The sequence below is a fragment of the Arachis duranensis genome, chromosome 7, assembly GCF_000817695.3.
Source record: "Arachis duranensis cultivar V14167 chromosome 7, aradu.V14167.gnm2.J7QH, whole genome shotgun sequence".
In the NCBI taxonomy this organism is placed as follows: Eukaryota; Viridiplantae; Streptophyta; class Magnoliopsida; order Fabales; family Fabaceae; genus Arachis; species Arachis duranensis.
In genome coordinates this window covers 68969721-68983770 of record NC_029778.3, presented here as the reverse complement: position 1 = coordinate 68983770, position 14050 = coordinate 68969721, and the positions used below count along the sequence as shown (strand labels likewise).

The 14050-nt window shown below is 35.0% G+C and overlaps 1 protein-coding gene across 1 annotated transcript; it reads right to left on the bottom strand.

The window, feature by feature from the left end:
* Positions 1 to 2473: 2473 nt before the first annotated feature.
* LOC107458653 (uncharacterized) lies at positions 2474 to 5589 on the bottom strand. The gene is made up of 4 exons (XM_016076876.3): positions 5514 to 5589; positions 4583 to 4875; positions 4317 to 4433; positions 2474 to 3584 (listed from the first exon to the last, which is right to left on the bottom strand). The coding sequence occupies exons 2-4, from the start codon at positions 4871 to 4873 to the stop codon at positions 2733 to 2735; spliced, it is 1260 nt and encodes a 419-aa protein (XP_015932362.1). The 5' UTR covers positions 4874 to 4875; positions 5514 to 5589; the 3' UTR covers positions 2474 to 2732.
* Positions 5590 to 14050: the final 8461 nt, after the last annotated feature.

Here is a 14050-nt window from a genome sequence, read left to right as displayed (position 1 = left end):
TGTCCTGCCGTTAGGGATCCGTTAACAGAGTTGACAGCGGGACAAAATTGAGACGATTTTAAAACATTTGGGACTTAAATAGGACGAAAACGTTAGGGATAAAAACGATACATAAAAATCAATTTTAATTTAATTTTATCTTTCAATAATATTAATTTTTTACTGTACATAGTATTTAATTATTTTTTAATTACATACTAGTCATTCTACAAATATTTCATGATAACTAAAAATTTTTAAGAGTAAAATTATAAAAAAAATTAATTTATTTAAAATGAAAGTAATATGATTAAGTGTAATTTACTTAGATGTGATTAAAAAATAATTGAATACTATGTATAGTAAAAAATCGATATTATTGAAGGATAAAATTAAATTTTATTTCTATGTATCATTTTTGTCCCCAACGTTTTCGTTTTATTTAAGTCCCTAACGTTTCAAAATCGTCTCAATTTTGTCCTGCCGTCAATTCTGTTAACGGATCCCTAACAACAGGAGAACATTTAGTCAGTTTTGAAACGTTAGGGACTTAAATAGAACAATTGAAACGTTAGGGACAACTTTAGAACTTACTCCAAACGTTGGGGACAAAAACGATACTTTACTTATATTAGTTGCATCATGAAAAATTAGATTCATAACTTAGTTAAAATCATATTCACTAAGAAAATGATTTATCTAAAAAATTATACAACTCAAGAAATTTACAAAATAATAATAACAAAAAACTTAGTTAACATGTGTCTTAAGAACATATAATAAACTATTATTAGTAAAAAAATTTAAATGATTTTTTGAATAAATACAAAACAAATGCTTTAAAAATTTAAAAATTATATTTTCAATAAAAGAATCTTTTAATTTATAATTTAATGTATATTTTTGGAACACAGGTAAGTAAACCGCAATAAAAAATAATGCATGACAACACTTTAAACCAAAATATAAATTATAGTTATTAAAGAGAGCGAGCCACATGACACATCAAAGAGGTAGCATGGTATAAAGAGGGATGAATAACTGTAGGGAGAATGAAGAGAGATTGAGATGACACGTGTATGAAGACACGCTAAAGATGCTACAAAACTTGCTCCAGTAAGTTATATATAGTAGATATATAAAAGGCAAATTCTTTGATGCCTATGAGTGTGGTGCCGTATTTGGCGAAATTACCCTTTAAAGTAAGTTTTAAATATTTAAAAATTATTTATTTATATATTTTTTAAATTAAATATTAATATTAATTCCTTTTTAGTAAATTAGGCAACTTTTTATAGGTATCCAAGCAAACACCTATATAAAAAGATTGAGGTAAGATTCTTGACAAAACATGGGATGGAAATGTGGAAGTAATTAAGACCACCATTTTCTTTTAAGTTTAATTAAATATATGCTCACATTGTTTAACTGTATTGTAGTTAATAAGAGTTAGTTTGTTTGAGAACTATGTAATTATGTATCGATGTAGAAGCTACAAAAACAATCCAGCTAAACCTTCAATATTCAAGCCCAATTCGCAAAGAAACGATGTTGATCAAGCACAAACGCAATTTAACTTAATGTGTGTAACTAAGTCTCCTACTTCATTGCGTTGAATGTTCAACCTTTTAGTTATTTTGCTATGCAGAGCTTTGAAAGGAATTTTCTATCACCGTATTTTTTTCTGTACTAGCAAAATGTTTATCCTTTTTCCTCTTCTACGCAGAATAAGAGAAAAGTTCAACGAATCAAGGTCAACAACAGTAGGGTTTCTTCCATTAGTCATTGCCTATTTGAAAATGACTCCTTTCTACTTACCAATTTTCTTTGGTTGTAACACACCACAAATTGTGAAACCAACATGAAAACTAAATGAGTATACATCATATTAGATCACATCATGATTATTTTTATTTTCCGTTCACAAATCTTTGGAAGTTAGAAACAAGGGGAAAGACGAACTGCAAAGCTGGAACATCGTTTCAACTTTTTATCATTGAATTACACCCAACGTCAGATGGTGTATAGCAGCATTCACCTGAACAATGCATGATTTATCAAGTAGAAATAACTATTGTCACGAGTTATTTTTTCCTAAAAAAATGTACAGATTATAATACTTGGCTTTTTAACTTATTGATGGCTGAACAATTCATGATATATTGAGTGTGCATAAACTGATCGAGTGCCATGTTACTTTTGACTAGTTGAATCCCAAATCATATATACATGACATTACCTCTCAATACAGTCATATGCCGAACGAGATGTTGCTCTTCATATTGCTTCGGTTCATCCAAATCATTAACACCAAATATTTCCCTATAAAAAAATAAAACAAAAACTAAAAAAGAAAAGAAAAGACTGGACTGAACTCGTTAAGCATAGAGCCTTCAGAAAGCTTGACGTTACTTTCATTAAGATCATGTGACTCACGATTAACGAAACTAATGAGATTTCTCATAGATTAATGGTTGGGCTAGGCTTCCCTCACTTCAAGCTAAAATCACTTCTATTAAAATTAGACCAAGAATCACTGTTCTATCATGGTATATTAACAATGGTTCTATTTTTAGCTTTTTTTGGCAAAACCAAGCAGTTTCCAAATCCAAACAGCAATCTAAATATACTACTATGTACTATCCAATCCCATCATTTGGCAGTGATTTCTTGAAACGTCCTGTTATAATAGGAACCCAACATTCCTGGTATGTCAACTTTATCATAATGTTTGTATTCTGGGAAATTTGTCCTCAACTATGCTGCTTGACTCTCAACTTATGATCCACTAACTTCATTCTAAGATCGTTTTGATTCTTTGAAATGGAGTCCTTAGAAGGAAAAGTTAACCGGGAAAACACACTGGCTCTCTTTTTCAGGTTGTCAGAATACAAACACTTGGCTGGCTGTAGTTCACAACAATTACTTCCAGGTTTGGACTGAAAGCCAATTGCATCTGAGAAGGAAATAGCAGCCAAGGACGAGTTATCTAATCCAGAGCATGGACTTCCATTTGAAGAAGTGACTGAATCCTCCATTTTCTTTTGGTTACATCCTTCATCACTCAGATTAGACACAAGTGGTAACTGAGGGACAGGAATAATAGACAATTTGTTGTCAACAAATTTACCTAGCTCTTCTCCTGTACATTCACCAACATCAAAACCCTCTTCATCAGCAGAATCTGGTAAACACAAGGGTATATATTCCAAGGTGTCTTCTGCAGAAAAATTGAAGTTTTCTTTCTTTGATTGCAAGGCAACCAGCTCATGTGATTCTCCAAAAGCAGCATTGAGATCCTTAGGGACAACTGAATGATGGAAACCAGGATTTTCAGGATCATAAGCATCATCAGAATGGGTGACTTCAGATTTTCCACAAGCAATAGATGCCAAAAATGTTTCCACGTCTAGCTCTGAAATATCTGAACTGCCATGAATTTTGTCAGGCTTCCTTCTGAAGATTTCAACCTCCGCAAACCTCCCTTTCTTCCCCACATCTTTTATAGACTTGTAACCCTGTTTTTTATTCTTCCTTTTTCTGTGACATGGAGTTCTTGGGACTTCAATCTTTCTTGAACTGAACAACTGCAGAAGGCTCTCAATCTAACATCAAAATAATAAGAATCATAAAACTATACATCATCTGGACACAAATAATCAACAAGAAATGGATACAAAGGCACCAAATCCTTAAACATTGTAAGAAACAAATATGGCACATGAGTGTAAGTTTCAAGATTTACAATATCTTTAGATATTCATAAATGTTAAATCATCAATTTTCACTACTTTGGACATTCTTTATATGTCAATGCTTACTAAATCCCATCCTGAAAAAATTGCAGGCCACCTACCAATACATAACATAATTAGTGAACTTAATGAAAGATGTTTAATTGACATCCTTTGATTTTTGATGTTTAGTTAGAGGGAGCATTTGAATATTAACTTCATTCCCTTCTCCACCATTGTTTTTATCGCATTCATAATCAAAGAGCAGACTAGAAATAGATCAAGTAGGCTATTGGAGAGGATTTTCCAATGAGTTTGCCCATCAGAATAGATGTGAAAAATAAAAATTTTGTCCAAGTTGAGTATCCCACGTGCTCTTGTGTGAGCCATGTCCAAAGTATGTCCAAGCATAATAAATAAAATAGTTGAACATATACATATGCATGCCCTATGTGTGTCAAACACATGGACACACCACTAAATTCATGGGACAATGCTTTGTAGCAGGCTATCCTACACAGATGGATAAACACTAACTTCTCACACTAGTATATCAAGGAACATGAAGCATAAATGTCAACCAAAACTTGTAAACAAGCACACCTGCTCCTTAGTGAGACCAAAGTTGAATTTGTAGGAACCAAAGTAGTTATCTCGAATGGCACCATAAAACTCATCTTCAGATAAAGGATCACAGTGCCATATTATTTTGAATTTGACCTGGTCAATATAAAGAACAGAATCAACAATTAAACAGATCAGCATAAGAATTTTCTTAAAGTGATCACTGATCTTTAAATCAACAGAAACAACAAAAGAATCTCTGAACTGGAAAAAAACAAATGAAATAGGAACATATAAATTGGCACCTGCGCAGGAAATGACCTTCCTGTTGAAACATATGCCTGGGGAACAATGTTCAGGCCACCATCTGATGTTGCTTCAAAAATCCCATAAAGCTTTCTTTCTTCAAATTCAAAAAGGAACAGCGTCATTCCTTCCTTTATGTTTCGAACAAAATCAGAGTAACCAACAGGTAGCCCAAACAATCTCTTCTCAAAACATTCTTGCAAAGTACTTCTATTAGACATGAATATTGCACCAAACTCAGGAAAACCTCCAAGCACCTCGTTTCTTTGGTGCAATTTCCTCGACCTCATGTCTGCGCATACATAGAAAACCATTAAAGGTGATTCAAACCACAACAAAAATCCACAAGCCTACTACCTAGCATTCCATACTAACAGAGAACAAATTCCAAAATACACATATTAGTATATTACATGCTTCTTTTGATATTTTTAAACCAGACTCAAATAAATTAACCTTGAACCTAGTAATTAGTAAATCACATTCATAATCACATTACAGCTAAATTTATAAATACACGAGTCATGAACCATTAAGCAAACAAGTGGCTCTTGTAATTCTAAACTAAATAACAAACACTTCATTCCCTTCCCTGCCGTCACCTCCAAACATCCCAACTCACAAACAAACCCTAAAAGAAAAGAAAAATGTTGCACAGTGCTATGTCTATCAGAAACGAAATCAGTGCTCAAATCTTAGCAAACGAGGCAACATTTCTCGCAGAGACTTGCCATTTTAGAATCACTTTCTAATAAAAAACCTAGATCAAGCTCCTTTCATACATTTCATCCCATTCTGAAGTCGCAAATGATAAATGGAAACTTTTCTTGCGAAGAGGGTATACTTTTAACTTTTAAGTCGCTAATTCGAAGATCCTATGTCATCTTTTGATTTGAGAATCAATTGTAATGGATATAAAATACTTAATACCTCGATAAAACAGAAAATGTTTGATTCTATCAGTAATTCTTCCAAAACGTAGCTCAAGAAAACGTAAAGAAATTTTCCAAAAAGATAAAATAATAATAATGATAACTATAAAATGAACAGAGAGATGATAGGACACTACCTGAACAGCTCCGCAGCACGTCACGTTCTTGTGGAATTGGAGAGGCTAAATTTTCTTTTTTTATTATTTATTTTTTTCTTGTGGATTTTCGCGGGAACCATACCACGATTAGCAAGATCGTAGTTTGTAAACAATCATGGAAAGTCGCAACGTGCAATCCCACATTTGCCCCAACGCCGGTGCCTTACTCCAGTTGTCCAGCATTTCCTTACGTGGCTACGTGCTGCTTCTCTTTTTTTTTTTTTCTTTTTTTCTTTTTTAATGAACCTCCAAGATCGTCTTTTCGCTCTTTTGGTAGGTTAGGTGTAAATGTGTAATGTGTAATGGAGGAGGATCTATTAACGGGAGAAAGTTGATAAAATAAAAAATTAATTATTAATTTTTAAATTAAGATAATAATATTAGAATATATATTTTGTTATGAGATTTATCTAAAACGTTGATTTGGGTGTGGACGTGAGATTTAGGATTCTTCTGAGACAGCATTCGATTTGTTTGGTGTCGAGATGTCGCCGTTCGAATTACTTGTGACGAGGTGAGTGTAGTACCTATAAGAGACTCCGATACTTAAGTTAGCAAAGACATTAGGCAGGATTTAGTAGATTAGAACGTGTATATACCTGAAAATATAATTAGTCTTTTAGTTATTTAACTAATAGATTAAAATATTTGTATAGTAATTTAAGTAATAACATATAATTTTTTTTGAAAAGATCGAATAATTCTTTTATATCAATATAATTAAATGTCAATTTTTTGTTATATGTTAGTAAATAATCATTTAAAAAGTCATCTCTCATTGGATTATGAAATCAACTCTTTATAATATTTATAATTAAATTTAAAATTTCAGTTGATGTCATTATTGCGAGCAAAAATAGAGCTAACTTCAAAGGATGAAACACCAATAGTTATCTATGTATTTAGATCTTACTTTTCATTTGAACTATCATTTGTTGCTAGTTAATATTACTATATTTTAAAATTTAAATTACTGATGAATCTTATTATTCAATAACTATTAACTATGTAATAAAAAGTATATACAATAACATAACTACAAAATAAAATGTAGAATAATTACATGAATTAAAAAATATAAAAACATAAAAATGAATATTTAACTAAATAAAAAAGAAATAAAGAATGAAGTTAAGGAGCCTTACTAGAAGACATATAATCAGAAACGAATAACAATAAAAGAGAATTAAAAAAATTGAAGTGGAGTCAAATTTATTTATTGAGTTAGAGACTAGGGACAAATAAATTTTTATCCCATACAATACATGTACCTTCATAAAATCTCAATGGGGGCATTTGCCCCCACACTCTCCTATGTAGATCCGTCCCTACTGATAACCACCCTTGTTAAAGTAGTTCTACTTTTATTGATGGATAACCGTTCCTTTTATCTTGGGAGTTTGTTAGGACCTATCTTTCAAGAAAGATAGAGATAGTTTGAGAGATTCACAGAGGCAGTTACTTGCTTGGACAAATAGAGCTGTACTCCCTTCGTTGTGTCCAACCTCCTCCAAAAAGGTCGGGTATATGGTGGAGGCCACCCCTTTGGGTCGGGCCTTTTATCTTTATTGGGCCTGACTTTTATGTTTTGGAACAGGGTATGAACAACGTCCCTGCTTGAGTCTGGGCTTGCTATGAGGTAGGATTCGAGCATTTCGTGGCTTCAGCTTCGACGTCGGGTATACCGCCGTCAAGAGGTCGGGTACTCGACGTATTTTAAAACTTTGAACGTTGCCTCTTTAAATGAGAAGCAAACATTTCGCGGCAGTTCCCTTGGAATCTGTGAATGGCTTTTAAGAAGGGGTGTGAAGTGACTATTTTGTCCCTTTTCTATTATAAAATGCTTCGCGCTCTCCTTCTTCTCCCTTTTTCATTTCTGAAAACGCTCCCTTTGCTTTCTTCATTGCAAGAATTCCCTCATTTTCTCTCCTTGTTTCTTGTATCGCAACCACTTTTCAGTTTCAAGACTGTCTTTATCTTGATTCGTTTTGAAGAGTTCTTCGTGAAGAGGATCATCCCTGGTTTTGCTGCTTAACGTGCCCCTTTCTTCGAATTTCATCAAGGTTGGCTTTTTTATTCGCTTTTTCTTTTAGCATTGATTGTTCTGTATTCATGAAACTATCTTGAATGGTTCCCTGGGTAGTAGTGTTGGTGGCTGAATTTTTGCTTTTACGTTGTCGATGCTTGTTCCTTTGAGATTTTCTTTGATAGCTTCTTTAGCTATTGTTGCTTTTTCTGCTAAAAACCATTTTTTGATACTGTTTTTTGTTGTCTGATACTTCTGTTATGAATGTTTAGCTATGTTTCTAGAATTTAGAGGAACTTGTTGCCATTTTATTGCTGTAGAACATAATCATGTTGCCCTCTAATGGTGTCGCTACTGATAGTGTAGAAGGGACGCCATTTCTATGCTTTCTGTTTTGAAAAGATCTTTTGAAATCATGCTTTATGTTTTATTGATTTTATCCGACTTCTTTTTACTGGTGTCCGAGCTCTTTTAGTGACGATTTCTCCTTTGGTATTTGTAGGTGTAACTTATTGTCTCGGTTCATTGTAATCGACATGTCTACAAAAGTTCTGAATTCTTTGTTATATTGGGTAGATACCTCTGTTCTTACTCCTGTGCCAGTAGTTGATAAAGAATATGCTGAAGTTTTCCATAGACACCATAGGCCATATGAAAATCGGGAGGATGAGAGGAATTACGAAATAGTAGTGGCTGATCCTAAGGAGAGGATTTGTTTCCCCCCTTTAGATAATCCGTAACGCCCCTTTTTTTATGCCTACGAGTGCTTTTTTACAAAGTTAGGCATTAAGCTTTTTTTTCTGATTTTGAGACAAATATCCTTCGAGCTTGTAATGTCGCTCCCTCCCAGCTTCACCCGAACTCTTGGGTTTTTTTTTTGAAAATTTTCCAGCTCCTATGTCGAGAGCTCGATGTCTGACCATCCCTTAAGGTCTTCTTTTACCTTTTTGTCTTAACTAAACCGTTTGGCGCAAAAAAGCTATCTTGGCGTTCCTTTCGTTCCGTTCAGGGTAGAAAGGTTTTTTCTATTTTGGATGAGTCCTTTCACGACTTCAAAAATTATTTTTTCAAAATCCGAGCTGGAGAGAAAACCCGACCTTTCTTCTTGGATGAGAACGATGAGCCCTACTTTCCTTTATATTGGGAAGAAAATCCAATAATTGTCAAGTATGGGGTAGAGCAACTAGATGAACTTAAAAAGTGTATAGTCGATGTGTTCTAAGAGTCTTAGGGTCGGGCTCCTTACTTGGATACAAAAAGGTTTGTAAGATTTTTTGTTTTTTTGGTTTGTTTGATCAATGTACCTTTATTTTCATTTTTGCAGAAAAAATGGCTCCCAAATCTGCTATGAGGACACTGCGGAACACTACAAAGATTATTGTGGCTCGTGGTATTCAACAAAAGAAGCTGGGGGTACTTTTGTCCAATCTACTGACAAGAAATTGGACTCGGGTACCTTCACTCAAAAGAAAGTTATTCCTGTTCCATCAAGTTGGCTAATTCCTTTTGACTCTCCTCCAAAAAGCTCTGTCGTTCCTTCTTCTCCTTCATCTTTGGAACCTTGCCCTAAAAGACGAAAGACTGTTGAAGGGGAAGTATTTATGACAAAGATTTTGATGGCCCTATCTTGGAGCGAAAAGAATATCCTCCCCTTCAGCCACATAGTATGGATGATGTGGCTCTCCAGAAGCATCTTTAACTCTTGGCCTAGAGTGAAATTTGGACAGCAGAAGTGTGTAAATTTTTTACTAAGGAGTTGCAGAAGACTCCTTTTAGTGCCACTCATAGTTGCTTAGTTGCTGCTCGAGCTGAAGTGGAGAGGCTTAATGGAATAAAAAAGGAGTTGGGGGAGGAGAGGGACGGGCTGACGTCCAACCTGGAGAGGGCTTAGGCCAGGGTAAAAAAGGCTGACGCGGCTACGACTATTGCGGAAGGGTTAAAAAAGAAGGCCGAGGAGAGTTATATCCGAGCCTTCGGGAAAAAGCTCGATCTTCAAGAGGAGTTGGAGAAGGCCACGGAAAGATATGCCACTCTTGAGGAGTTTGTGGCTGATGAATCCACATTTCATGATATTTATTTGCTCTATTTGGGTAGATTTCATCAACTTTTCTTGCACTTATCCATTGAAATACCATAGTTTCATGATTTCTTCTTAAATTGTGCTTGAAAGTAAAAACATGCTTTTTTTGGCATTTTAATTGCTAAATTTTATCCACTTTAATCCCATTTGATGCCTTGATGTATTTGCTAAGTGATTTCAGGTTTCCAAGGCAAATATGGGTTGAAGAAGTGAGAAAAAGAGCATACAAAAGAGAAGAAATCATGAAGAAATGGAGTTTGGATGTTTCAGCAGCCGTATGTATGCACAGTGATATGTGCGTACACACAGGTGTGAGCTCATGGCGACGTGTACGCATGACCCATGTGTATGTGTGGGAGTGAATTTCATCCGGTGACGCGTACGCGTAACCCGTGTCATGTGATCTCATTAATTGCAAATCGTTGGGGGAAAATTTTGGGCCTCCAAAACCCAATCCAACTCATTTCTGAAGCTATTTCAACCCAAAGTAAAGAGGAATGAAGAGGTGGGAGGGCAATTAGGTTTAGATTTTTCTATGTTTTGTTTTAGTTTTCTAGAGAGAGAAGCTCCCCCCTCTCTCTAGAATTTAGGTTTTCTTAGTTAGTTTTCCTTTAATTTCAGCTTTTAATTCTTGTTCTAATATAGTTTCATTTATGTTTCCATGCTTTATTATCTTAGTTCTCTTAGTTCTTCTTCTTAATTTCTTATTTATGTCCCTTTTTATTTTATGAACACTCTTGTAAATCTTAATTTCCATTTAATGCAATTTATGTTTTATGTTCATTTAATGCTTGTTTGAGTTATTGTTATTATTTTCTTGCTTTTGGTAGTTAGATTTTTATTTTTAATAAAATTTAATATTATTTTATTTTTATGCACACCAAGTGTTTGATAAAATACTTGGCTTAGTTTTTGCTTAGGTTTTCTTCACTCTTGGCTTGGAATTGAGGACTTTGGTGACCTTTGAGTCATTGATGTCCATTCTTGATTGATATATTAGAGTAGTTAGTTGATTTGGTTTCTACTAACTCTAAGTCTTCCATTAATAGAGTTGACTAGGACTTGAGGATTGAAATCAATTATGCCTATTTGACTTATCCTCGATGTAGGGTTAACTAATTAGGATTAACTCTTTATAATTATCATGTGTTTGTTGTCAATGGCTAGGATAGGTAACCGTAGCTCTCAATCCTTGCCAAGAGGTTTTTTTTGTTGCATTTGAATTCCCCTTTTTCTTGATTAATTGCCTTTGAATTTGATTGCTTTTGATATTTAGTTATTGTTTGCTCATTTACTTTCTTACTATTTACATTTCTTGTCTCTTGCCACCAACCCCCATTTCCCATAGCCAATAATTGAGCACCTAAATTGCAACTTCTAAGGAAGACGACTCGGGATTTAAAAACTCCCAGTTTATTTTGTATTGATTATGACATCTTTAGATTAAAATTTCATTAGGAATTAACTGTTGATTTAGACTATACTTGTAACGAAGAAATTCTATTTTTGAGAAATTCTAAGTTAACAATAAATTCTTACATCAGTGGCCAAGGGGATGGACGAGATGTTTGCTAACCTGAAGGCTCAAGTCCGAATCCTTGTCACTGAGGCCGATCTATCCTTGTTTAGTTAGGATAACATTGTGGTGGATGGAAAGATTGCCTCGGCCCCTAAAGATGACGAGGAGGAGCCTTTGTCCAACCTGAAGTCTTTGGGTGCTCAAGTCAGCCAAGCTTCTCAGACTCCCGAGGTCCTTCATGAAGTTGTTAATACCGAGCTCCCTCCTTCATCCCCTAGTGCCATCCCGGCCGTTCCGATTTTCAAGTATGACCCAACCCCTTCTATTCGAGGCAATGATGCTGTGACTGGGGACAACCTCAACCCTTTGTTAGGTCCTTTTTTGTAGTTCTATTTTTAATTTTGTATGGCCCGACTTGTGGGTCTTTGTTGAACAATTTATCTTTGTAATAGCTAGTAGTTTTTTAGACAAACTTACTTTTGCTTTTAAGTTATTTTTCAAACAACTTTAGAATATAAAGAACCTTTATTCATTTTGATAGTGATATTAGGTCTTTGTTTTTTCTATTGGCTCTTGGCTGTCATGGCTCTTTCGTTGGTGATTGTATCTTGAAAACTTTTAATGTTGGTTTCTGGTGCACGAAATTGCAATCACACTTTTGCAATCCGCACAACTAACCAGCAAGTGCACTGGGTCGTCCAAGTAATACCTTACGTGAGTAAGGGGTCGATCCCACGGAGATTGTTGGCTTGAAGCAAGCTATGCTTATTTTATTATTCTTAGTCAGGAGATCAATTATGATTATCAGTTTGAATTACTAAAAAAATAGAAGAGCGTGAAATAAATACTTGTAGTGCAATAATGGAGAATATGTTGGAGTTTTGGAGATGCTTTGTCTTCTGAATTCCTGTAATGTAATATTCCTCTCATGCAAAAGTGCAAAGTTCCTTCCATGGCAAGCTCTATGTAGGGTGTCACCGTTACCAATGGCTACTTCCCATCCTCTCAGTGAAAACGATCGAAATGCTCTGTCACAGCACGGTTAATCAGCTGTTGGTTCTCGATCATATCGGAATAGAATCCATTGATTCTTTTGCGTTTGTCATCACGCCCAACACTCGCGAGTTTGAAGCTCGTCACAGTCATTCAATCCCAGAATCCTACTCGGAATACCACAGACAATGTTTAGACTTTCCAGATTCTTATGAATGCCGCCATCAATTCTAGCTTATACCACGAAGATTCTGATTAAGGGATCTAAGAGATACTCATTCAATCTGATGTAGAAAGGAGGTGGTTGTCAGACACATTCAAAGAGTATAAAATTCAGATCTAAAAATGTCATGAGATACAAAATAAGTCTCTAAAAGTTGTTTAAATACTAAACTAGTAACCTAGGTTTACAGAAAATGAGTAAACTAAGATAATTGGTGTAGAAATCCACTTCTGGGGCCCACTTGGTGTGTGCTGGGGCTGAGACTTAAGCTTCTCACGTGCCTGGGCTGTTTCTGGAGTTGAACGTCAGGTTGTAACGTGTTTCTGACGTTGAACTCCAACTTGTAACCTGTTTCTGGCACTGGACGCCAGACTGCAACATGGAACTGGCGTTGAACGCCAGTTTACGTCGTCTATCTTTGCGCAAAGTATAGACTATTAAATATTGCTGGAAAGCCCTGGATGTCTAATTCCAACCCAATTGAGATCGCGCCAATTGGTCTCCTGTAGCTCCAAAAAATCCATTCCGAGTGCAGGGAGGTCAAAATCCAACAGCATCAGCAGTCCTTTTTTTCAGCCTAAATAAGATTTTTGCTCAGCTCCCTCAATTTCAGCCAAAAAATACTTGAAATCACAGAAAAATACACAAACTCATAGTAAAGTCCAGAAATATGATTTTTGCTTAAAAACTAATAAAATTCTATTTAAAACTAATTAAAATATGCTAAAATCTATATGAAATTACCCCCAAAAAGCGTATAAAATATCCGCTCATCACAACACCAAACTTAAACTGTTGCTTGTCCCCAAGCAACTAGATAAATAAAATAGGATAAAAAGAAATTAAGAAGCAATAATATCTCAGAGTTTTAAGTGAAGCTCAGATTCTAATTTAAATGAGCGGGGCTAGTAGCTTTTTGTTTCTGAACAGTTTTGACATCTCACTTTATCCTTTGAAATTCAGAATGATTGGCATCTATAGGAACTCAGAATCTAGATAGTATTATTGATTCTCTTAGTGTAGTATGTTGATTCTTGAATACAGCTACTTTATGAGTGTTGGCCGTGACCCTAAGCACTTTGTTTTCCAGTATTACCACCGGATACATAAATGCCACAGACACATAATTGGGTGAACCTTTTCAGATTGTGACTTAGCTTTGCTCAAGTCCCCAATTAGAGATTTCCAGAGTTCTTAAGCACACTCTTTTGCCTTGGATCACGACTTTAACCACTCAGTCTCAAGCTTTTCACTTGGACCTGTATGCCACAAGCACATGGTTAGGGACAACTTGATTTATCCGCTTAGGCCTGGATTTATTTCCTTGGGCCCTCCTATCCATTGATGCTCAAAGCCTTGGATCTTTTTCACCCTTGCCTTTTGGTTTAAAGGGCTATTGGCTTTTTCTACCTCTTGCTTTTTTTTCACTGCTTTTTCTTGCTTCAAGAATCAAATTCATAATTTTTCAGATCAGCAATAATATTTCTCGTGTTTCTCATTCTTTCAAGAGCCAATAATTTTAACATTCATAAAATC